Source organism: Corythoichthys intestinalis, chromosome 2 (assembly GCF_030265065.1).
Source record: "Corythoichthys intestinalis isolate RoL2023-P3 chromosome 2, ASM3026506v1, whole genome shotgun sequence".
NCBI classification, from domain to species: Eukaryota; Metazoa; Chordata; class Actinopteri; order Syngnathiformes; family Syngnathidae; genus Corythoichthys; species Corythoichthys intestinalis.
The window spans coordinates 64685515-64708579 of NC_080396.1; the positions used below are offsets into that span (position 1 = coordinate 64685515).

At 37.9% G+C, this 23065-nt stretch overlaps 2 protein-coding genes across 6 annotated transcripts in view; one reads left to right on the plus strand and one right to left on the minus strand.

Annotated features, from left to right (window-relative positions):
* agrn (agrin) overlaps positions 1–23065 on the plus strand; it is a 526155-nt gene that overhangs the window by 94705 nt on the left and 408385 nt on the right. The gene's annotated exons all lie outside the window — the stretch shown is intronic.
* Positions 18997–22324, minus strand: LOC130912405 (uncharacterized). Its single transcript, XM_057830475.1, has 6 exons — positions 22129–22324; positions 21570–21671; positions 20980–21081; positions 20379–20480; positions 19784–19885; positions 18997–19285 (listed from the first exon to the last, which is right to left on the minus strand). The coding sequence occupies exons 1-6, from the start codon at positions 22228–22230 to the stop codon at positions 19049–19051; spliced, it is 747 nt and encodes a 248-aa protein (XP_057686458.1). The 5' UTR covers positions 22231–22324; the 3' UTR covers positions 18997–19048.

The window sequence follows — 23065 nt, forward strand, 5'->3', positions numbered from 1 at the left end:
CCAACTTCAGTTAGGAGAGAGAGGGATAGGCGCAGCCCGTCTCACATGAGTGACATAAATTTTGATTGATTGATTGACAGTAACGTTAATCTTATTTCTTAGCGCTGAGAAGTCTACTGCTCTAAGATGGCAGCTGTTTACTAATGCTGCAGCATCTGTCATTTCGCATCTAGTTCTATATACATGCGATAGCTGAGATGCAACAGACGCTAGCTGCTACCACCGTAGCATCATGCTGGCGTAGTTTGTAGCAATGTTGGCATAGTTTGTAGCGACAGTCGGCTGGAGTCAGGTATTATTGCTTCTTCCTCTACGTACGTGACGTCTGCGCGTTGTCCCTCATTAAAAGCAGTCTGGGCAAAACGTCATGCTTAGAGCTGGCAACATTTAACGATTCTTCGAGTAATAAAAAATACTCTGATCAGTTTTTAAACTCGAGGTGCTCAAGTATTCGTTTCAGCTCTAATATGTAGAAGAATTGGAGTGGATTGTCAAAAAAAACCATGCAGCCTTGAAACGTTCAACACTTCCTTTTTTACCTTGTCTGCACTTTCATTTGCAATGACAGAGAGTAATATAGCGCCACCTCTGGCTGAGTGTATATTGCACTACACCACAAGTATGAAAGTATATGCGTGGGTGTGTGTGTGTCTGTCCCTCTGTCTCGTTTTCCTGTCAAGATTGCTGCTACTAGATTTCAGTAACTACAAGCAGGCCAATTTGTTTTTTGTTTTAATACAATAACAATTTGGCAAAATGCATAGGTCTGCATTTGAAAACTGAATCTATATGCACATTGTTCATTGGCTCATAAATGTGTTTGACCTGACGTCTTTTGTAAAGATGAGGTGCTTAAAACCCTAAGGGATCATTCTGTTTGTTCCCTTCACCGGGGTGTATATTTGTGTTTGTTTAGACTAGGTGATTGCCACCTTGCATATTGTTATTACTGAGTGACAGTTTTGCACTAATCATTAATTTTTGTAAGTAAGACCAGATAGAAATGTGACAGCACATAACCCGGAACCTGGCTGCCTAACTACTTCACCTGACAGTCTTGATTGACCGGCTGGCTAGCTGGTTGGCGGATTGACTATTTGGTTTACTGACTACTGACATTTTCTCATGTTTGATTTTGTTTCAATTGGTATATCCACTTTCTTCTTTCATTATCGCTTTAATTAAGGACAGAGCTAGAGTCTGTTATATAATTAAAATGCTCTTAATCCCAAAGCATTGTTCTGTGTGTATTAACAGAGTTAAATTTACTTGCACTTTCAGTTCTAATAAGGTAAAAATAAGTTTAAATAGAAACATTCCGAATTCCCTATTTGTGGTTATTTTTATTCTGCCAAAAAATCGTACAGAGAAAATGTATTTTCTTGTTAGGCAAAATTGAACTGCCCTACCCCACGAACAATATGAAAATGTCACGCATTGTGCACATGTGACAGAAACCATGTCGCATTTTTGTCTCGTCATCTCGTCAGACAAAAACCGGCATTCGTCTCGCTATGTTCTAGTCTCCTAAGCTATGTTTTTAGCTCGTCATCGTCATGAAAAAAATTGTTGGTTGATGAAATAGTTTTTGTTATCGTCATTGTTGACGAAAACAACATTGTTATCAGCATTATTGGTCATATTCTTCAAAGACAACAAATATGACTTTTTGATATGCCACCTATGGTATAAGTGTTACATTTTTCTGACATTGGTGCTGTGTTGAATATAGATGATTTTTTTAAAATAAGGTGTACAACTGTAAACCAGCATCCAGATAATTTTTTTTAGTCTTTTGTTGTAAAGCACCAATGGAATTGGGGGCAATAATAAAAGTCAAAACTCTGCGCTGCCTCATTTATATGCTTGGCTGTGTGTTTTATGTGCATGCATGTGTGTCAAATGCATGCCTGTGCATCAGGGTAATGCTCAGGCATGATGATCTCACACGATGGCAAGCACGGGGGACACCCACCACTTGGCGGTGTGTGGGACTCACTGTGAGAGCAACTTAAGCTCCTCCATGTGACAAAAGCTCCAGTGCTTCCCTGCCCATTCACCCTTAAGGGCAAACAAGACACACACTTAAAAAAAAACCTTTTCCACCTTCTCAGCATGCGTGAACTTCCGAAACTAGACATTTCCCAGACCTCCTTTTCTCGGTTCATAGCGAAACAAGAAAATGATGCACTGTTAGACTTCAAAGTCTTGGGAGAGGGAGAGCGGCAGGCACACCTAAGCAAAGAGGAGAGACGTCAGGAAGGAAGGAATGGTGTGGCTCAGGAAAAGACTTGTCCATGCATGTCTTTGGCTGATCCTGTGACAGCCTGCACTGACATTCTTGTATGTGCTCACTCACTCTATCTCTGCCTATCACTCCATCTGTTGTCTTATGCAGTCTTTTCAGTGGAAGAGTTCACTAAACGGACTCAATTATGGGAGAATGATGATAAACAATTTGAAGCATACAATAATTATTTACTCCTTAATGTTAACAGCTTCCTTCACTTAATCACACTACGCGATAGTTTAATTTTACAAAAAATATCAACAATAACAACTTATAGGCAAGTTCTTTGGACAACATTCTGAGGACATTTTTTTCCTAAAAAAATCCATCTTTGTTCCATATGGCTTGAAAACAGTATACAAATAGGGCTTGGGAACGTGTCGTCTCACCGCGTTTAGCTATGGTACGATCTGTTATGGGGTTTTTGCAGGAAAATTCTTCCAATCTAAAAACTGATCATGCTTTTCTGAAAATGAAAAATGTGTTACTTCTCCTACTGCTATGACAGGACTTACCCAAATTAACCATCAAAGACAGACATTGTCTTTGTAAAACATCAGCCTGCACACAAAGCAGCAATTTAGAGTAGGTTTTCATGTACAGGCATCCTCTAACATACTTTGATTTTAAAGTAATTTATTCTTGTAACTGACATAGGATGACAATATACTCATAATCAATCCGACCCATTGAGAGAGTATACCTTTGCCGTCGTAGTAATGTTCCCTAGAACATTTCCAGGCATTTAAGTACATCATATTTATTCGTGTTCAGTACGTGTTTTAAAAATGTGTTTGGCAGTTATGTCAAAGTCAGATCGACATGGGAAGTGAACAGGTATGAATTCGAATTTGTGAACAATGACTGCGTGTTGCCAGGACTCAGATATCAGGCTACACATATTAAACTAATCTTGAATGTTTTTCCCATTTTTCCAGGTTATCCCCAGGTATTCCATCTTCCTTCAATATTCCAAAACATACGTTAGATAAAGAGATTGCTTTAGAATTGCCCATCGAATTGAAGTGTAAATGGTTGTCTATATGTGCTCCAATGCTCCATGACTGACTGATGACTTGTTAAGGATGTACTCTGCCCAAAACAGCATGTATTACATGTGAGGTCTATAAATAGGACAATTAGTAGAAAATACAATAGGTGGATGAATCTTATTTTGGCTTTTTTGTACTAGTATATCTGTTGGCATTTCTAAGTACCAAGTACGGCAATGTTGTTTAGTTTGGATTATATATATATTATTATATTATACTTGGATAACAAGTGAAATGTTTAACCATTTCACTTGATAAAACCGATACTAAAGATAGGATTTACAGGAGGACTGTGCCTGTTTCTCAACACCAAGTACAATAATGGCGGAAAAAAAAAATGTTCCCAAATCAACAGGAAGTGACCTGATATTGTCCCCGAAATGTCCCCAAGCCAACCTGGGCAGGGTTAAGATCTGTATCACCAGAGAGCAAAGACCCAGAGTAATTTCTCCAGAAATTGCAGTTTCTAGTTTATTAAGATTTTAAAAATGACAAAAACCCCATCGCGAACATCATTGTGGGATATGAACATTCCCTAAGGACACATACGTTTGCACTAATGCAACCTGGATAAAATGAGCCAACGAGAACACAATTGGTGTTTTGACTTGAATTGGCCAGTACTCAGTCTGACACCAATGATAATTTTCAGGACCACAAGAGTGTAAGTACAGAAAACTATGCAGATTGAAAAGTGGCTCATCTTTCAAGTGTAACATCTCTTTTTGGTCTACATCAGTATGGTTGGTAAATTATCTGACGTCAACCCAACTCCTTATCTCTTAAAATCATTCAACCATATGGTGGCAATTCCACCTTTCCGTTTCTTATCTCCTCACAGCTTCTGAGATTTCCATCGTATTAAAAATTTTTGTTGCTTCACCATCGCCCATCACAATTTGGTTGGTCAAACACAGTCTCTAAAAAGTCATCAAAAGATGGATGGGTCATTTCTGTAAAGTGGTACCTCTACATACAAATTTCATATGTTCAGACCTGGTTTGTAAGTTGAAATGGTCATATGTCGAGCAGGATTTTTCCATTTCTATACATTAGAATTCGATTAATTCATTCCACAGCCCAAAAAACCTACGCTAAATCCTTAATAAATACCACAGGTACAATTACAAATAGCAATTCAACATACAGTAGCAATACAAATAAATTATAAACACAAATTGGAATAATAACAATATTATAATAATAATATTATTGTAACCAGTGTTGTTAATAACAGCGTTAGAATATAACGGCGTTACTAACGGCATTTTTTTTTCAGTAGTGAGTAATCTAATTAATTACTTTTCTCATCTTGGCAACGCCGTTACCGTTACTGAGGCGGGAAAGGCGTGCGTTACTATGTTGGTTGAATGACGCGAGAAAAGTCACAGACTCACGGAGACGAGCAGAGCAGGAGTAGGAGTAGGGAGGAGGCAAGGGAGTTGGGACGCTGTTGCAAACGCGATGCTAGGTGGCTCCAATAATACCTGACTGTAGCCAATAGCCTACAAACTACGCCCACATGATGCTACGGTAGATATCACATATTTTGGAACTAGATTGAAATGACAGACACGGCGGCATTAGCAACATGTATAAAGAATTAGATGCGTTAGTAAACAGCCGCCATCTTAAAGCAGTAGACTTCTCAGGAAGGCTCTGTTGTAGAGAACCTTCCTAGCGAACCTAAGAAACTTTTTATCTAAAATGCTCCTAAATCGGCAAAATCTTGACATAAATCTATCTTTAAATGATGTAACAGTTTTAAAACTTACACATGTCGAAAGTAGACAAAAAGCAATTTTAACAACTTCAACGGTTGATTCACAACATTAAATGACTTCCACACATAGCAAAGGTTACTATCTAGTTATCGCACTATCCGCAATACCCATGTGTCTAGTTAAGTTTAGGGTAAAGACTTGGGCTAGGGCCAGTTGTTCCAAAAACCCTTTAAACACATTGTGTGACGTGTTTTTTTCTTTTCTTTTTTTTTTTGGGTGAAAATTATCACCAGTGACTTTGACAAGTAACTAATTACTCTTACATTTAGATAACTGGGTTACTAATGCAATTACTTTTTGGGAGCAGTAATTTGTTACTGTAATTACTTTTTTAAAGTAATATTAACAACACTGATTGTAACGAATCGGGCTCATAGTTGTGGTTTTGTTTTGCATGCTGTTCCTGAACGCACCGTGTGACTGACGCGAGAGAGAGGTGCGGATTGCCGAAGACAGGGAAGTTTTTACTTTCACTTTATGTTCTGTTGTTGTTGATGTCGGTTACGCCGGACAGTAGCTGTGTTGTGTTGCACAACTTCTGAAATAAATGATTAAAAAGCTGGTGACTCCCTCACGTTACAATCATCATAATAATGAGCGTTGTCCTTAAGATTGTAGACATATTCAAGCCGTATTGTCGAGCCAGTTCACAAAGGCGCTGCTATGCTCTTATTTTTCTATCATTTCCTTTTAAATTTCAACGGTGAGACTCAACGTTTTCTTTTTTTCACCACCTGCTTTAACTTTCTTGGGACCCATGTTGATTTGTCTGACAAGAAAATCTGCCGTGCGTCCATCTATCGGGAAAACAATGAAATTGCGACGCTTTCATAAATCGTTGTATTTTGAGCATGTCGTGATATGTCCAGACAGATGACCTGCAAAACTTTACGTCGGATGTTGAAAGGATTGTATGTGGAAGCAATCGTATGTCGAGGCACCACTGTATTTGTGTTTGTGCGTATGTGTGCTTTACCCATTTTTGCTGTGTACGTGCCTGTGTGCATGTGCTGGGAATGGGGCCCTTGCGCTGTCTTTTACGTCCACTGTGAGAACATAAGTGGCCATTGTTAGCTACACACATGCCAGCAGGTGGGAGGCGTTAGCGGGAGGAGAGTTGCTGACGTAAATATGGAGGGTAGCCCAAAAATTCTGGGGCAAGCAAGTGCCCAGACTGTGTGCCAGACCCATCCTTCTTCATTCCAGCTTTGGTCCAGTTATCTGTATGCAGCATATGCAGACGAGCTTCATTGCTATGCCACAATAAACTGACTTGGACCTCTGACTCAATTTAAGTAGGGGATTAGGAAAAATAGCCCCAGGAGCTTTCCTTCTAGACTCTAGTGTCAGCTTTAATAGCTGTTTTAAAGAATATTAAGATATCTTTTAGTAGTTATGTCATCGCAACAATTTTCACAGATGTCACGTTACATCAGTCAGGATTCTTCGGTAATTACGCCCGCATATCGAATTTCTTAGCTTAAAGATTAGAAATTGGGGAATCTACACTTTACACTCAGCCAAATGGCTCAGATACACAGATGTTCTCACTGTTCGGAAATGAAAACGAAAAGGTAATTTGCTAGTGTGAGGCCTGGCCTGAGTTGTGGGAAACCAAGCGGTGTTAAGTGGGTCTGTAGTCTGTCTGCAAAGATGTAATCCATCAACCAACACCTGAGTTTACTTTCCAGTTTTTCTCTGGCGGTGCATTTTCCAAATGTTATAGACAGTTAATGGTGGTTAAAGACAGAAGGTACAGTGTTACCTCCATTTTGACGAGGAAAGGCTGGCAACAAATGATTGCCATCAATGGCACTGAAACACAATGATTCACTGCTAGCCCTCCAGGTTTAAATGCATCGAACGTCTAGTGCCGTCAATGGCAGACAACAGGTTAAGTAAACAAATAATCTTCACCGTTAGTGATTCCAGGTTTTGACATATTTTTCAGAAAGTTCTTGTGGAACTATACATTTTACAACTTCCCTGCCACTGAATTGAGAGGATGGTGTTGTCACATCATCTGTCAGTGGTGTTATTCAGGCATGACACAGCCAGGGTTCTTCAAAGTTCTTCATCTGGGCTTTGCTGAGGCTTGTCCATAACATGAGCTATGCTTTGGGTAGAGACACCTACTGTTTGGGAATGTGTCAGCTGATTAGAGGGATGAATGAGACATTCCAGCCTCAAATAAAATCAATCATTCAACTGAAAGGCAAGAACAGTTTTCTTCTTTTTGGACGGTATGAATCTGTCTAAAATGTGCATGAGACAAAGACAGGGGTCCCACCGATCCTTAAAAAGTCTTAAAATGTCTTACATTCAAAATCTGGACAATCAAGGTCTTAAATTGTCTTAAATTGAATGGAAAATTGCAGTAGGTATTACATTTCCAGACAATACATTTAATGTGAGGGAAATCACTGTGTTACATCGTAAAATCCGTGTGTATTATTTTATTAATGGCCGTGCACTAAATAGGAGAATTTCGGATCAATATACAGTATGTGATACAGTACGCTGTCCCTCAATCTCGGCGTACGTCAGCGACTTGTTGTTGTCTCCTTGATGCCATTTCTTGTTAATTCGCGGTTGTAGAGGTGAGCGGGAATATGTAGAGATAGTTAAGTGTAAATTTAATTGAAAAATGGAAAGAAGATTTATTCAAGAGGTGGTGGCCCCTAGTGAAAATGACAACAATGCCCACTGCAAAGTCTTGCAAAAAGGACTTTTTAGTTAGGGACAATGTTGATCAAAGCCGTCGAGTCGCACGAGAGGAGAAAAACACCAGCGGTCTGTAGCAGCAGTTCTCTGTTTACAGTGTACTAAATTTTTTTCTTCTTCATCAGAAATTGTTGCGACATGTTTTAGAGTTTACTTTAAAAAAAGTCTTAAAAAGCATTAAATTTGACTTTTGAAAGCATTAAATTTGACTTTTGAAATGGTACAAGAACTTTGAGTGAAATATTTCCCTTTTGGTCACATACACAACGCTAACTTTCCCTTTAAAAGATATTAGAGTTATACCGTTTTAAGAGTATCCAATTTGGGAGCAAATAATATACTGTAGTTGGTGTGATTTGGCTTCCGGTTTTATTTAGTAGAATTTATAATATTTGGATTTCAGGATTTTTTTATGCTCTCTTCATTGTCACATAGTGATCTCCCTCCCTTTTTTGTGGGAACAGAAAGAAAATTGCTTCTTTCAGGTATACTCTTAACATCAACTTCTTAGTCATCACCTTGACTGTTCCATAATGAGCACTTTGCTCAAAAATGGTAATCCGGTTGTAAAATACTAGCTGACATCTATCATGTACAGTGTAATCGATTTCCAATATAGCGTCTGCAAAATGTCGAAATGACGTAATGTACAGCATTAGTATGCATAACGGAGTCAGCCAGGATCTTTCCAAAGACAGACAACTCCAGTTGGACATGTTCTCATCAGTTTTCGACCTCCAGAACACTTAAGACGATTGCTGTTTCTGCGACCTGAATTGTGTCGGAGGTTTCGAGGAATGGACAGTTACAGCGGAGGAGTGGCAATAGTAATGGAATAGGATCGAGAAGGGAGATATTTTAGTTATACAGTAAGTGTCGAAGTTGCTGCTGCCATTTCATCTCTATATCAAAATGTGGCGGGTTTGTTGCTCACAAAGAATGGCGACTGAAGCAGTATGGCAGTTTTCAAGTTTTCTTAAAAATTTTTCTTTTTCTTTCAATAACAACATTCCAAACAAGCATACAGGCACTGTTTTGTGACACTCCAAAGTGCAAAAGTGAGTATAAACAAAGGTTAGACAATAATTCACCATATTTACAAAAACATTCATAAAAGGACATATAATTAGTGATGTAACGGGGTGCGCCAAGCCAGTAATAAGGGTACATTTCCGCGAAGCGTGTACCGAGGATACATCCAAAATGTGGGTGTTTGAAGGAGAGTTGTGATCAGGTGAGATTTTGGATTGTTTGGAGGTATTTTCGAGAGAGAAATGGTTAAAGAGTGAGAAGAGAAGATGTAGTACAGTAGTTGATAGTATGGAGCTAGCAAGAAAGACGACTTCCCCAGACTGGAAAACATTTGTTTTTGAAGAAATGAACGAAGGACAGCGAGTTTCCCGTGAGTTCTGATGGGGCTAATCCGTCACACTAATACTTTCAGTTAAATTCCAAATTACGACAATTGCGTGTTTAGTACCATCATTTCATAAGGCTAACCTTATGTTTTTATAATAGGAATGTTTTAGGAAGAATCAGAACGTTGGACTTTTTTTTTTTTTTTTACCTCCCCCAACCCTTCTGATCATCATTAGAAGAGTAAAGAACAATAACATTGGACAAGGTCATCCGCATACAAGTTATATAAGACACATTGATATTTACTAAAGGGAGTCAATTAGTCCACAATTATTCAATCTAATTTATCAGTCCTGAGACAAAAAAAAATAAAATCAGACTCCCACCATGGATGCATGTACAGTGGTACTTCTTCATATGAATTTAATTTGTTCCAGGATCTGGTTTTTAAGTCGTAACGATTGTATGTTGTGCAGGATATTCCCATATGGATGCATTAGAATTCGATTGTTTCGTTCCACAGCCCAAAAACTTATATATCCTTCATGATAATATATATATAACATAATATATAATAACATAACATCTAATATATCCAGTATATCCTTCATAAATACAGCAGGTGCAATTACCAATAGCAATTACAAATAGCAAAACAAATAAATTATAAATACAGATTGGAATAATAATAATGTAACAAATCGAGTTCTAATGAGGCAGTTGTGCTTTGCATGCTGTTCCTGAACGCTCCGCGTGACTGACACAAGAGTAAGAGAGGTGCAAGATAGTGGGAAAGTTTTACTTTTTTTTTTTTTTTTTTTTCATGTACTGTTGTTTTTAGCGTCGGCTACGGTGGACAGTCGGCGTGTTGTGTTGCCCAAGTTCTGTAACAAATGATTAAAAACCTGACAAAGCTGGTAAATTCCTTGCTGATGTTATATCATAATAATGAGAGTTGTCCTCGAGATCGTAGACATACAGTATTACGGCTGTATTGTTGAGCCAGTTCACGGATGCGCACCCCACACTTCTATTTATCTATCATTTCCATCCTCATTTCAATGGTAAGCGTCACCTTTTTCCTTGTTTCACCACCTCTACTAACCTTCTTGAAACCTGTGATTACTCTCACAAGAAAATCTGCCGCGTGTCCGTCTGCGGCGCTGTCATGTCGCATTTCGAGCATGTCGTCGAATGTAGAAACAAATTTTACGTCGGATTTCGAAAAGATTGTGTGTCGAAGCGATCATATGTCGAGGTACCACTGTACGAGTAAACTTGTTCAGCTACTGGGCAAAGACAAATGCAAATGTTTTTTTTTCTTTGTCACGCCTGAATAGTTATTTTTCTATATGTGCTCAGCGATTGGTTGGGAACCAGTTCAAGGTGTACCACGCCTCCTGCCCATAGTTAGCTCGGATAGGCTCCAGCACTCCCATGGCCCCCGTGAGGATAAGGGGTAGAAAATATGAATGAATGATGCGTTTTTTACTAGTTCAGCATATAATACGGAGAGAATAATGCCCTGCAAAATATGGTAGATTTAGTTGAGTTAGAAGAATTTGGACATCAGCCGCCGGCCTGTATCACTTGTCAGAACGACACATTGTTAGAGCCCCCTTTAACATGAGCACATAAATGCCTTCCTCAAGTACAACGTGTGTGGGTTCATGCATGCGCCAACATAAGTATTACCTCATCAGGAAGGCAGTGTAGTCAGTAGACTGCTTCATGAATCCTTGTTCATTCCAACAGGAAGAGTTGGACGCACTTCATTAACCTCAATGTCACTTGTTACACATACACATGCACGTACTGGGATGCACAAACTCTCTCACACACACACACACACACACACACACACACACACACACACACACACACACACACACACACACACACACACACACACACACACACACACACACACACACACATACGGGTTTATATGTTTTCTGGGGACCAAAAATCTAAAATTATGAAAGCATCATTTGTGGGGACCACCCTTTCTAAATGGTTTACAGAGCTGAAAAAAATCAGGTATAACCAGTTTGGCCATGTGAACTTATACACGCCTTCAAATATCAGAAATGATGAAGTGATGATTTTCACCATGCATTCTGGGGACCTAGGAAAAAACGATTATACATTCTTTTTGGGGACCTCATTTAAATAATATGCAAAATAATTTACATATTTCACACTAGGTCCCCACAAATTGAATTTGATTAATGGGGACATTTTACCAGTTGTATTGACACACAGTAGTAAGCATCTGTATTAAACCATAACCTGACAGTCAGTGACTGAATATTGAAATAGAGGCCATTTAATATTAGTTTCATCTGCCAACACGAAGATATTTCACACTGAAATAAATTTTATGAAAACATGTTACATTTAGTGGAACTACAACAACAAACAACAACAAATTGCCTTTGGTGAGGTCAAATGGCACACAAACATAACACTGTCTTTAGAATAACAGAAAAAAAAAAAAAAAAAAAAAAAAAAAAAAAATCAAACCAGTGTTGTGTGTGAAAAACTTACCTTAAGTGTTGATAACAAAAAATCTATTTACATTACAATTTCCTTTTAGATGCTGAAATGCGGTTGTAAATGTAAAATTTGAGGTTCCGCCAGTCCCGGTTCTTCAGTGCTTCTGGTTCAGCCCTTAAACACTTTTCACAGTCCAGTTTACCTGGCACAATGAAAGATGTTATGAACTTTGTCATGTGCCTTTCCACCGCCTGCACCTCCTTCTTCTGCCAGGGACATTTCTTCTTCTGCGTGGTTTTGCCTTGAAGTTTGGGGGGTGATTGGAACAATAAAGAAGTTTGTGATTGAAATCATGTCTAATGCCCCCTATAAAGACACACATTATTGTAATGCTGTGCAGTTACAGTGTATAGACCCCAATCACATGACGTCACAACTCCGCCGCCCTGACTTGATCCGCCATATTGTCCCTCAGCTCGTCGTGTTTACACATTACCGCTACGTACATTCCTCTTATTACGCCGTGTTTTTCTGCTCGTTAACATTAATAATCAAAATGGTGAAGGCGTGTGTGGCGGTTGGTTGCAGTAACAGGGAAGATAGACAGAGAGACTTGAAGTTCTACCGTATGCAGAGAGACCCAAAGAGGAGAGCGAGATGGACTGCTGCAATTCGACGAGAATACTGGGCACCAAACAATCACCACATACTATGTAGTAGTCATTTTATATCTGGTAAAATGCATTTAATATATATTTAGAAGGTTTTGGGCTGACAACCACCATTAAGATCATTGCGAGGCTAATCGCCGAAAACATACAGTTTCAAATTCAAGATGTTTATTTCTTCCACCATCATTATTGTTTGAATAAGATTTAGCTTGTACCAAGTGAAAGAAGCTGGCCTCGTCTACAGATCATCAGTTAAACAGGGGTGTCCAAACTTTTTGCAAAGGGGGCCAGATTTGCTGTGGTAAAAATGCGGGGGGCTACCTTGGCTAATTTACGTAGAACAATATATTTAAACAAATTTTAGCAAGCCCTTCTGTGTGTCACATTTGCTTTATTATTATTATCTTTTAATTCATAATTTCAACAATCTCGCCTTTGTGGCGTTCTCTTTCGACCCTCGGGCTCTTGCGAGATACTGCTGCTGTGAAATTAAACTAGCTTCAAGTTGCTTTAATTTCTCGCTGCGTATTTTCTGTGTAATCTTGTCGTAAATGTCCGCGTGTCTTGTTTGGTAATATCGCCTCACATCGAACTCTTTGAAAACAGCGACTGTCTCTTTGCAAATGAGGCAGACACAGTTGTTGCGTATTTTATTGAAGAAATAGTCCAATATCCACCTATCCTTGAAGCGTCAGCCATCGCAGTCAACTTTTTAATTTTTTTATTGATTGTCGCCATTTTAGAAAATTGGAAGTAAAGGGTCACACGGGGTAATGTTGCTTAGAGTGCTGCTCTTAAAGTTTTTCAAACTTTCGTGAGAATAGGCTGAGTTTTTGTGGACAAGATAGTTGTAGATATCAGGGTAGCAGATGTCAGGCAGAGACGGCGAAGACAGCGGGTCGAAAAATATCGATTTAGGCATCAAATATGGATCTGGCGAATGGATCGACCGAAGCTTTTCCACATAACGCCTTTTATGCAACACATCCAATGAGTTTACAGCGTCTGAAGGCACCGGGGCTTCCATGAATTGCACTATAAATTGCACGATAAATTGAGACCATTGAGAATACGGACACACAATGAAGGACAATATGGCGGCACAATACAGCGACACGTCATTGTGTGACGTTGGTGATTGGGGTCTATACTGTTGCTTGCTCCATGGGACACCACCCATTATGCCAATAGGTAAAACTGCCACCAGACTAGGTTATTTGAAAGACTAAATAGTCTTGTGTACCATTAAGTGTAAAAGTATCATGCATTCATAGAATGAACAACAGAGCCAAAAATGTGCCAGATCTCCCAGGAAATTTCCCTTTTTGTATCAACTCAACCAGGTCTTCGCTGCTGCAGTATCACAGGTCCCTGCAACTTCTGAGTTTTCTATAAAGATGATGACCCTGCAGGCAGTTCTACTGTTCAGAGAGCAAAGCCTCTGTTGTTACATCCTACTATGACATATTCAGAAGAAATTACTTCAAAATGTGAACACTTCATTTTTTGACATTTATGAATTAATTACAAATATTCAACAACACATAGCCACTTAAAGCCACTTGAAATTCAAGGGTCAATAAATGATTAAAAAATATATTTAAGCAATTGAGTGTCTATTAACCCTGACAGCCATCGATAATTTACAGTGACAGTCAGTAAAATATGTCTCTGTTTTCTGTTGTACAATAAATGGATGAGAGTCATCTTCCCTGATGACTTTAGAGGAAGTACAATGCGGGATAAGTCTATCCTGCTCACGGCACACATATTTTTGAGATTCATGTGAACAGAAAAAAAGATTTATGGACAGCTTAGCCAGCAACGGTTGCATCTCAAAAGAGTAGTAATTAATTTTCAATGCAAAATTTTATATCGGTGTTCCCACTATTACAATACTTTGATTACAAAACAATGAATATATTTGATTAAAAACAGCTTGATTTCCAAGTGTTTACCTTCAGTGGAGGACGTCTTAGCACTGGCCCTTGCACGGACCCCATCTGATGATGGGGGTTTGTGCCTCCTATGTGTTTTGAGTCTCTTGTGTGGTATGTCATCACTCATAGTTTCATCTTGGTCTGCTCCTATGGAAAATAGAATATATTGCACATATAGTACAAATAATTATGTACATTTCCTCATGCATTGATGTGTTCCAGTCAAATACATTTTTACATTCATACATTTCATGACTATATTTAGTTTTATTAAAAGTTGAGTTTGTCTTCTCTCATTAGAAATATTTGAAATGTTCATATTTTTAGAATAGTTGCTGAATTTATTTCTAACTTCAACACAAAATGTGTATTAAAATCAACTTTTAGAAGGTTTCTTAATAATGACACCTGATGGCATCCTCAGTTTAGCAACTCTTTTTTTTTTTTTTTTTTAATCTCTTCTTTGGTGTGTCCTCTATTTCTTCTAAATGTTCTCCAAAAGAATTTTTTTTTAACAGAAAAATTGCGTTTACACTCAAAGCCGTTACACTCAAAGATAGCTAAAGCCGAATTATTATTTCTATTTATCTTACGATTTAGAAAGTGTTAAAAACTTTTGCAGCTACAAAAAGTTTCTGAATGTGCCCAGTCCTAATCATCATGTGGATCAGAGGTGTCTCTCGAGAGAAATGCAGATAGGGGCATGCATGCCACCTCTCCCTCTCTGCGCCGGTTGAAAAGAATGAGCTGGACAAGACACACCTTTGTCAGCTCACTCCAGACCTTTGCCGATGGAGTCTCAGAGAGGAATGAGTACCATTTATCGTGTTCTTGAGTGAGATATGCATGCAGTTTTTGGACATCTTTGGTGAAGGGCATGACACTGGGCACATTCCACTTTGCTTCCCTGATGTTCCTTAATGCTGCAGCTGAGATCAACTCGTGCCACTTTTCCTTATGGACAGCTTCAAAGTTGGTGGCCTCCGTTACAAGCTTTTCATTGTTTGAGATTAAACCCTTGGCTTTTAGGAGTTTGCTTACTTTAACTAAGGAGTGTCCTAGTTTGTTTGCGAGTGATGGAACCAAAAACCTGCCTAATTCATTTTCATGCCCAAATGTAAACTTGACAGCTGTAACAGTCTCCATGTACTTTTCTGGATTAATGAAATCTTCCATGTTTTTCAAGGTGGTCAATCTCCTGGCACCCTGAACCAACCTTCCCAATTCTCGCATCTTCTCTCGCACATGATTTTTACTCTTTGCTGATGTACCGCTTTTATTTAACAAATGTTGCCCAAATTCAATAATTACTGGGTCATTTTTTATTATGCGTGAGATTGGATCAGGATTCATTGAAGTAACTATTTGCCACAACTGTTCACTTGTGGCTGCTGGTACGGGCCCTGTGTATACACATAAAGATTGAACACGGTTCTTTCCTGGTTTAGGGGCATTTGATCCAGGTTTGAATTGACAAATACGCATGTGTCGCCACGGAACTTTGCGAAGGAAAAGTCCTTGACAATGTGCACAATGCATAAAGTCATTTCCCTGTGTCTCGTTAGGAGGCCGTTTAAATGGCACTAATTCTCCTTTTCCTGACTGCATAACAAATGCATTGTGAGCAAAGTTTCCTTTGTTACGAATATAATCTAACTGTTTTTTTCTTTCCTTCGAGCCCTTAGGAAAGCTAACAGCACGCGCTACATCTGATTTATCCTTATGTGAACATTCTAAATGCCTTGCCATCTTCGCGTAAGGCTTTGAACAATACAAGCAGTAATGTCTCTTATCATACACTCTTTTGGCACCCACTTTTTTGCATGGACCAACAACTACTGTGCCTCTGGTATGACTTGAACTGTGGACATCATCTGCTCTGCTGGAAGAAGGTTCTTCTGATTCACTGGAATAGGTTTTCTCTTCTGCTCTGACACTAGATGTATGGCTCAGTCTGTTTTTTGGTGTGGTAGAGTCACACATAGGGATTTCCATGTCAGATATATCATGTTTTGCCAGTGTGGGTAGTTTGTATCTGTCGCTAGCCTCACAGTCGGTATCACTTTTGGAGGTGGTATCAGGGATAAACTCATCACCACTTGATGGTGAAGAATAAAAAAGTTCATCTGAATCTTCAAAACTTGTGTCTTTCATCTGAAATATATTCAAACATGAATAATTTAAATGAAATTGAAACATTTTCAAATTTTCATGAAGTTTTGAATTTTCTTATGAAGAATGTTAAAATCTGACATACCGTAAAGCGTATTGTGATATATTTGTTAACAATTTAACTGCTCATCATCAAATGTCTTTGTTAAAAATGATAGCTTCAAGAATCTGCTTGTACTAGGGATGCAGGGTAAATACATTTGGCCCAGCCTCCCCCATGTTGTCTGAAGATCACTAACTAGTATGTCATTTAGGTGTGAGTTGTTTACAACCTATGTTAACTTGTATTCGTTACCAATCACGGGCTACTGTATGATTACAACATTAAATATAACATTTTGAGCAACACACTAAAGTGGAAAAAGACAAACTTAGTTTTGATCTATTTAGTATTTTCCAGTATATAAACTCACAATGACACTTCTGGTCCTTCTTTGTCTGTCACTATGTGTCGTTGTAATAGCCTGAAAATTCATTCATTCATTTTCCATGCCGCTTTTTTTTTCCTCAAGAGGGTCGCGGAGGTGCTGGAGCCTATACAGTATTTAAATTTAATTTAAAAGGATTTAGAAATTTCTTCCTAGCCAAATGCTACCTGCCTTCACATATCCTAAAACTAAACTAGCTTTTTGTGAACATAAACATTTCACTTTGGCATGAGCACAACATGAAATACTTTTACACTGCTTTTCCACAAACTCAAGGTTAATGAACGTTTTGATAATTATATACCGTACATATAGACTTAAAAAGTAAATATGAAAGTACCTGTTGAGTGTTGTTTGGAAAAGCAACATTCTCCTTACTATATGCAGTTGTTGAAGGACATGAGGTCTCTGAATCCAATGCACTGTCCTTAAAGGCGGTCATCTGCAACATCATCAACAACATTAGTAAATCATCATTGTAGAAAATGATATAAGAAAACAAATTACATCGTGAGTGTCCAGAATAAAGTGATAGCCAAACATAATTGTGCAACATTAACCTTCAGAATAATAATAAAAAAAAAAAATTAAATGGCTTTTTTATTTTCCACATGACTATCATGTAATCTAGCAATCTATAGCTCATCATGAAGGCTAAGCTACTGAGAAAAAAAAAAAAAAAACTTAAAAAAAATATGTATAAATGAAAGCACTTTTGCTGTAGAGTGAAAAAAATAACCTGAAAAGTGATGTATATGAAAGTACCTGTTGACTGTTTGAATCAGCAACATTCTCAAAATGACCCACAGTCATAGAGGAACAAAAGATCTCTGAAGCTATATCACTGTTAATGGTGATCATCTGCAAAACATTAGGTAACACATCATTTTAGAATAAAATATAAGGCACCAAAAGTAAATCTCAAGTAAACTTCAGAATCAACATTCCCTTCTACCTACAAAACTACGTTCCCACATATATTTCAGTCCAACCTAACAGGCATTGTAGGGACATTGCTTTACAAAAACTTTTAACATTCACTCCTAAAAAGTGATGGAGATGAGCGTACCTGTTGTGTGTTATTTGGAACAGCAGCAATCGCTAACTGATCCACAGTCTTGGAGGGATGAGAGGTCTCTATAGCCAAATCCCAGTCTTTGTAGGCTGCAACCTGCATCACATTTAGTAAATCACCGTTATATGGTATTAGAAACCATAAGTAATTATCAAGCAAATGTCAGTGTAAACAACACTTTCTACCTGCCAACCACCGTCCTCACACATCTTTCAGTAAATCCAAACGGGTATTGTGGGGACATTTATCAACACAAACGTTAATTTCTCATGGGGACCGGGACTACAAGCAGTCTCCATTTTCCAAATTGTAACCCAAACATTTTACACACATTGACATTATAATTTAAAAGTGTAATGTGAGGACATCGTAAATGTCTAGAAAAATGTGATAACCAAAATTTTATTCACTATGATCAATTAAAATCAGCCTAAAATATTCATGTAACATTAACCTTCTGAACGCGATATATTAAATTGGCTGCTTTACACATCCACATGACTATATAAAGGAATTTAGTGCCCAGCCTCACAAATGCTGTGCAGTAGATGGAAAAAATGACCTGAAAAGTGATGGAGATGAAAGTACCTGTTGAGTGTTGTTTCGACAAGTCACAGTCTCCATCTGATTCATACTCATGTAGGGATGAGAGGTCTGTGAATCCAAATCACAGTCCTTGCAGGCGGCAATCTGCAACACATTTAGTAAATCATCATTGTAGAATACTATATGAAAAAACAAAAGTCAATATGAAGTCAAATTAAGCAAAAACATCCGTTTCTAATGGCCAACCCACGTCCTCACACATTTCAGTAAAAATAATCGGGCTTTGTGGGGACATTTATTCACACAAACTTTAATTTTCTCATGGGGACCAGACTAGAAGCAATATAATTTTCATAGATATCACCCAAACATTTTTACACCCATTCAGATTATGGTGTGAACGTGTAATGTGGGGACATCGTGAATGTCTACAACAAGGTGATAAACAACCAAAATTATATTCACTATGATCAGTTAAATCAGTCTAAAATATTCTCGTAACATTAATCTACTGAATACAATTAATGAAGCGTGCTCCTTTACCTATCCACATGATTCTATCATGGAATTTAGTGCCCATCATCACAAAGGAAGTTATTAAGATGGAAAAAAATAACCGCAAATGTGATGGAGGTGAGAGTACCTGTTGAGTGTTGTTTGGACAAGTAGAGATCTCCGTCTGATCCATATCCATGGAAGGAGTAGAGGTCTCTGAAGCCAAGGCACTGTCATTAATGGTGGTCATCTGCAACACATTTAGTAAATCATCATTGTAGAATATGATATGACAAAACAAAAGTCAATATGAAGTCAAATTAAGCATAAACATCCGTTTCTAATGGCCAACCCACGTCCTCACACATTTCAGTAAAAATAATCGGGCTTTGTGGGGACATTTATTCACACAAACTTTAATTTTTTCATGGGGACCAGACCAGCAGCAATCTAATTTTCCAAGATATCACCCAAACATTTTTACACCCATTCTGATTATGGTGTGAACGTGTAATGTGGGGACATCGTAAATGTCTACAACAAAGTGATAAATAACCAAAATTATATTCACTATGACCAATTAAATGAGTCTAAAATATTCTTGTAACATTAATCTACGGAATGCAATTAATGAAGTGTGCTCCTTTACCTATCCACATGATTCTATCATGGAATTTAGTGCCCATCATCACAAAGGAATGATTTAGAGGGAAAAAAATAACCGCAAATGTGATGGAGGTGAGAGTACCTGTTCAGTGTTGTTTGGACAAGTAGAGATCTCAGTCTGATCCATACTCATGGAAGGATGAGACATCTCTGAAGCCGACGCACTGTCATTAATGGTGGTCATCTGCAACACATTTAGTAAATCATCATTGTAGAATCTGATATGACAAAACAAAAGTCAATATGAAGTCAAATCAAGCATAAACATCCGTTTCCATGGCCAACCCACATCCTCACACATTTCATTAAAAATAATCAGGCTTTGTGGGGACATTTATTCACACAAACAAATTTTTTCATGGGGACCAGACTAGCAGCAATCTAATTTTCCAAGATATCACCCAAACATTTTTACACCCATTCAGATTATGGTGTGAACGTGTAATGTGGGGACATCGTCAATGTCTACAACGAAGTGATAAATAACCAAAATTATATTCACTATGATCAATTAAATGAGTCTAAAATATTCTCGTAACCTTAATCTACTGAATGCAATTAATGAAGTGTGCTCCTTTACCTATCCACATGATTCTATCATGGAATTTAGTGCCCATCACAAAGGAAGTGATTTAGAGGGAAAAAAATAACCGCAAATGTGATGGAGGTGAGAGTACCTGTTCAGTGTTGTTTGGACAAGTAGAGATCTCAGTCTGATCCATACTCATGGAAGGATGAGACCTCTCTGAAGCCGACGCACTGTCATTAATGGTGGTCATCTGCAACACATTTAGTAAATTGTCATTGTAGAATATGATATGACAAAACAAAAGTCAATATGAAGTCAAATTAAGCATAAACATCCATTTCTAATGGCCAACCCACGTCCTCACACATTTCAGTAAAAATAATCGGGCTTTGTGGGGACATTTATTCACACAAACTTCAATTTTTTAATGGGGACCAGACCAGCAGCAATCTAATTTTCCAAGATATCACCCAAACATTTTTACACCCATTCAGATTATGGTGTGAACGTGTAATGTGGGGACATCGTAAATGTCTACAACAAAGTGATAAATAACCAAAATTATATTCACTATGATCAATTAAATCAGTCCAAAAGATTCTCGTAACATTAATCTACTGAATACAATTAATGAAGTGTGCTCCTTTACCTATCCACATGATTCTATCATGAAATTTAGTGCCCATTATCACAAAGGAAGTGATTTAGAGGGAAAAAAATAACCGCAAATGTGATGTAGGTGAGAGTACCTGTTCAGTGTTGTTTGGACAAGTAGAGATCTCAGTCTGATCCATACTCATGGAAGGATGAGAGGTCTCTGAAGCCGAGGCACTGTCATTAATGGTGGTCATCTGCAACACATTTAGTAAATCATCATTGTAGAATCTGATATGACAAAACAGAAGTCAATATGAAGTCAAATTAAGCATAAACATCCGTTTCTAATGGCCAACCCACGTCCTCACACATTTCAGTAAAAATAATCGGGCTTTGTGGGGACATTTATTCACACAAACTTTAATTTTTTCATGGGGACCAGACCATCAGCAATCTAATTTTCCAAGATATCACCCAAACATTTTTACACCCTTTCAAATTATGGTGTGAACATGTAATGTGGGGACATCGTAAATGTCTAGAACAAAGTGATAAGTAACCAAAATAATATTCACAAGGGTCAATAAAAATTAGCTTAAAATATTTTTTTTATATTAACTGAATGCAATCCATGAAATATGCTCTTTCAGTCTTACTTTGTAATGGAATTTAGTTCCCAGCATCACATGGGCTGTGCTGTAGATGGAAAACATGACCTGAAAAGTGATGGAGATGAAAGTACCTGTTGTGTATTGTTTGGAACAGCAGCAATCTCTAACTGATCAACGGTCATGGAGGGATGAGAGGTCTCTAAAGCCAAATCACAGTCCTCAAAGGCGGACATCTGCAACACATTTAGAGAATCATAACTGTAGAATATGATAAAAGAAACCAAAAGTCATTCCCAAGCAAACATCATTGTAAACAACCCTTTCTACCTGCCAACCACCGTCCTCTTACATCTTTCGTAAACCAAACGGAACTTTGTGTGGATATTTATTTACACAAACTTTCATTTCTCATGGAGACCGGACCAGCAGCGGTATGATTTCCGAAGATATCACACAAACATTTTTACTCCCTTTCACATTATGGCGTGATTGTGTAATGTGGGGCACCGTCAGTGTCCACAATACATTGAAAAATAAAATAATAATCACTATGTGATATTAAATTAGTTTAAAATATTCTCATAACATTAACCTTCCAAACACATTACATAAATTTAGCTGCTGTACGTATCCTCAGGACTGAATCACGAGATAGACAAATAACTCAAAAAGTGATTGATATAAAAGTACCTGTTGAGAGTTGTTTTGACATGCAACATTCTCCATCTGATCCATAATCATGGAGGAATAAGAGGTCTCTATTCCCAAATCACTCTCCTTAATGCCGTTCATCTGCAACACATTTAGTAAATCATCATTGTATAATATGATTTTACAAACCAATCTTAGTTGAATTTTTCTTTTATCCCAGACAATTGATTTAGGTTGTTTTATTTGCCTGACATGTTTTGACTTTTGTCAACAACAACAATTGTCTGGGATAAAAGAAAAGTGTAGGAAAAAAATGAACTTATTACAACAAATGTCAATCTATAGTCCAATTCAGAGTCAAGATTCTTTTCTACATGCCAATCTCCTTCCTTACACATATTTCAGTCAAAGTAAACAGATGGCACGGGTATGTAGGTAGGTAGGTAAAAATTACTTTTGTTTTGTATTACAGAGCAATTCTGTGTTCCATCTCACATACTTGTGTTCTCCATGGACAGTCATCAACTCCATAATCATAATTTATTTCTTCTCCTTCTTGAATGGCTTCCACAGCAAACAAACAGAGGTGTGGCTTTCCTTCCACATCAATCCTTTTAATTTTACAGTTTGGCCGTCTGTGTTCATCATTCACCAACCGCCCAAATGATTCATCATCTCTTGCAGAATCAATGCTTGAAAAAAGATGAGGAAAAGAAAATAATCAGATGATAATACCTTTCAGGGTATTCTAATTTGTGTAATTCTGTTTAGAATATAATTTAAGCCTTACCACCATGTTTTTCCTCTCCACTTAAATGCAAACATAAATGCAGCGCATGATGGGTGGTAAACTCTTCTTCTGCACTGATATTCTGAATCATTTATCAGATCACCCCTATATTCTGCAACAAACTGACCTCTGCTGATTGCAGCCTTTGCAAAAACACCACGTCCTGCAGACAGAAGGAACATTTAA

Bases quoted from the DNA above. Each gene is read 5' to 3' on its own strand.
- LOC130912405 (XM_057830475.1), bottom strand. From the start codon at position 22,230: ATGAACGGCATTAAGGAGAGTGATTTGGGAATAGAGACCTCTTATTCC. The intron at 19,886-20,378 runs GTACTCTCACCT...AATGTGTTGCAG, and splicing joins GTCCAAACAACACTGAACAG to ATGACCACCATTAATGACAG. The intron at 19,286-19,783 runs GTACTCTCACCT...AATGTGTTGCAG, and splicing joins GTCCAAACAACACTGAACAG to ATGACCACCATTAATGACAG.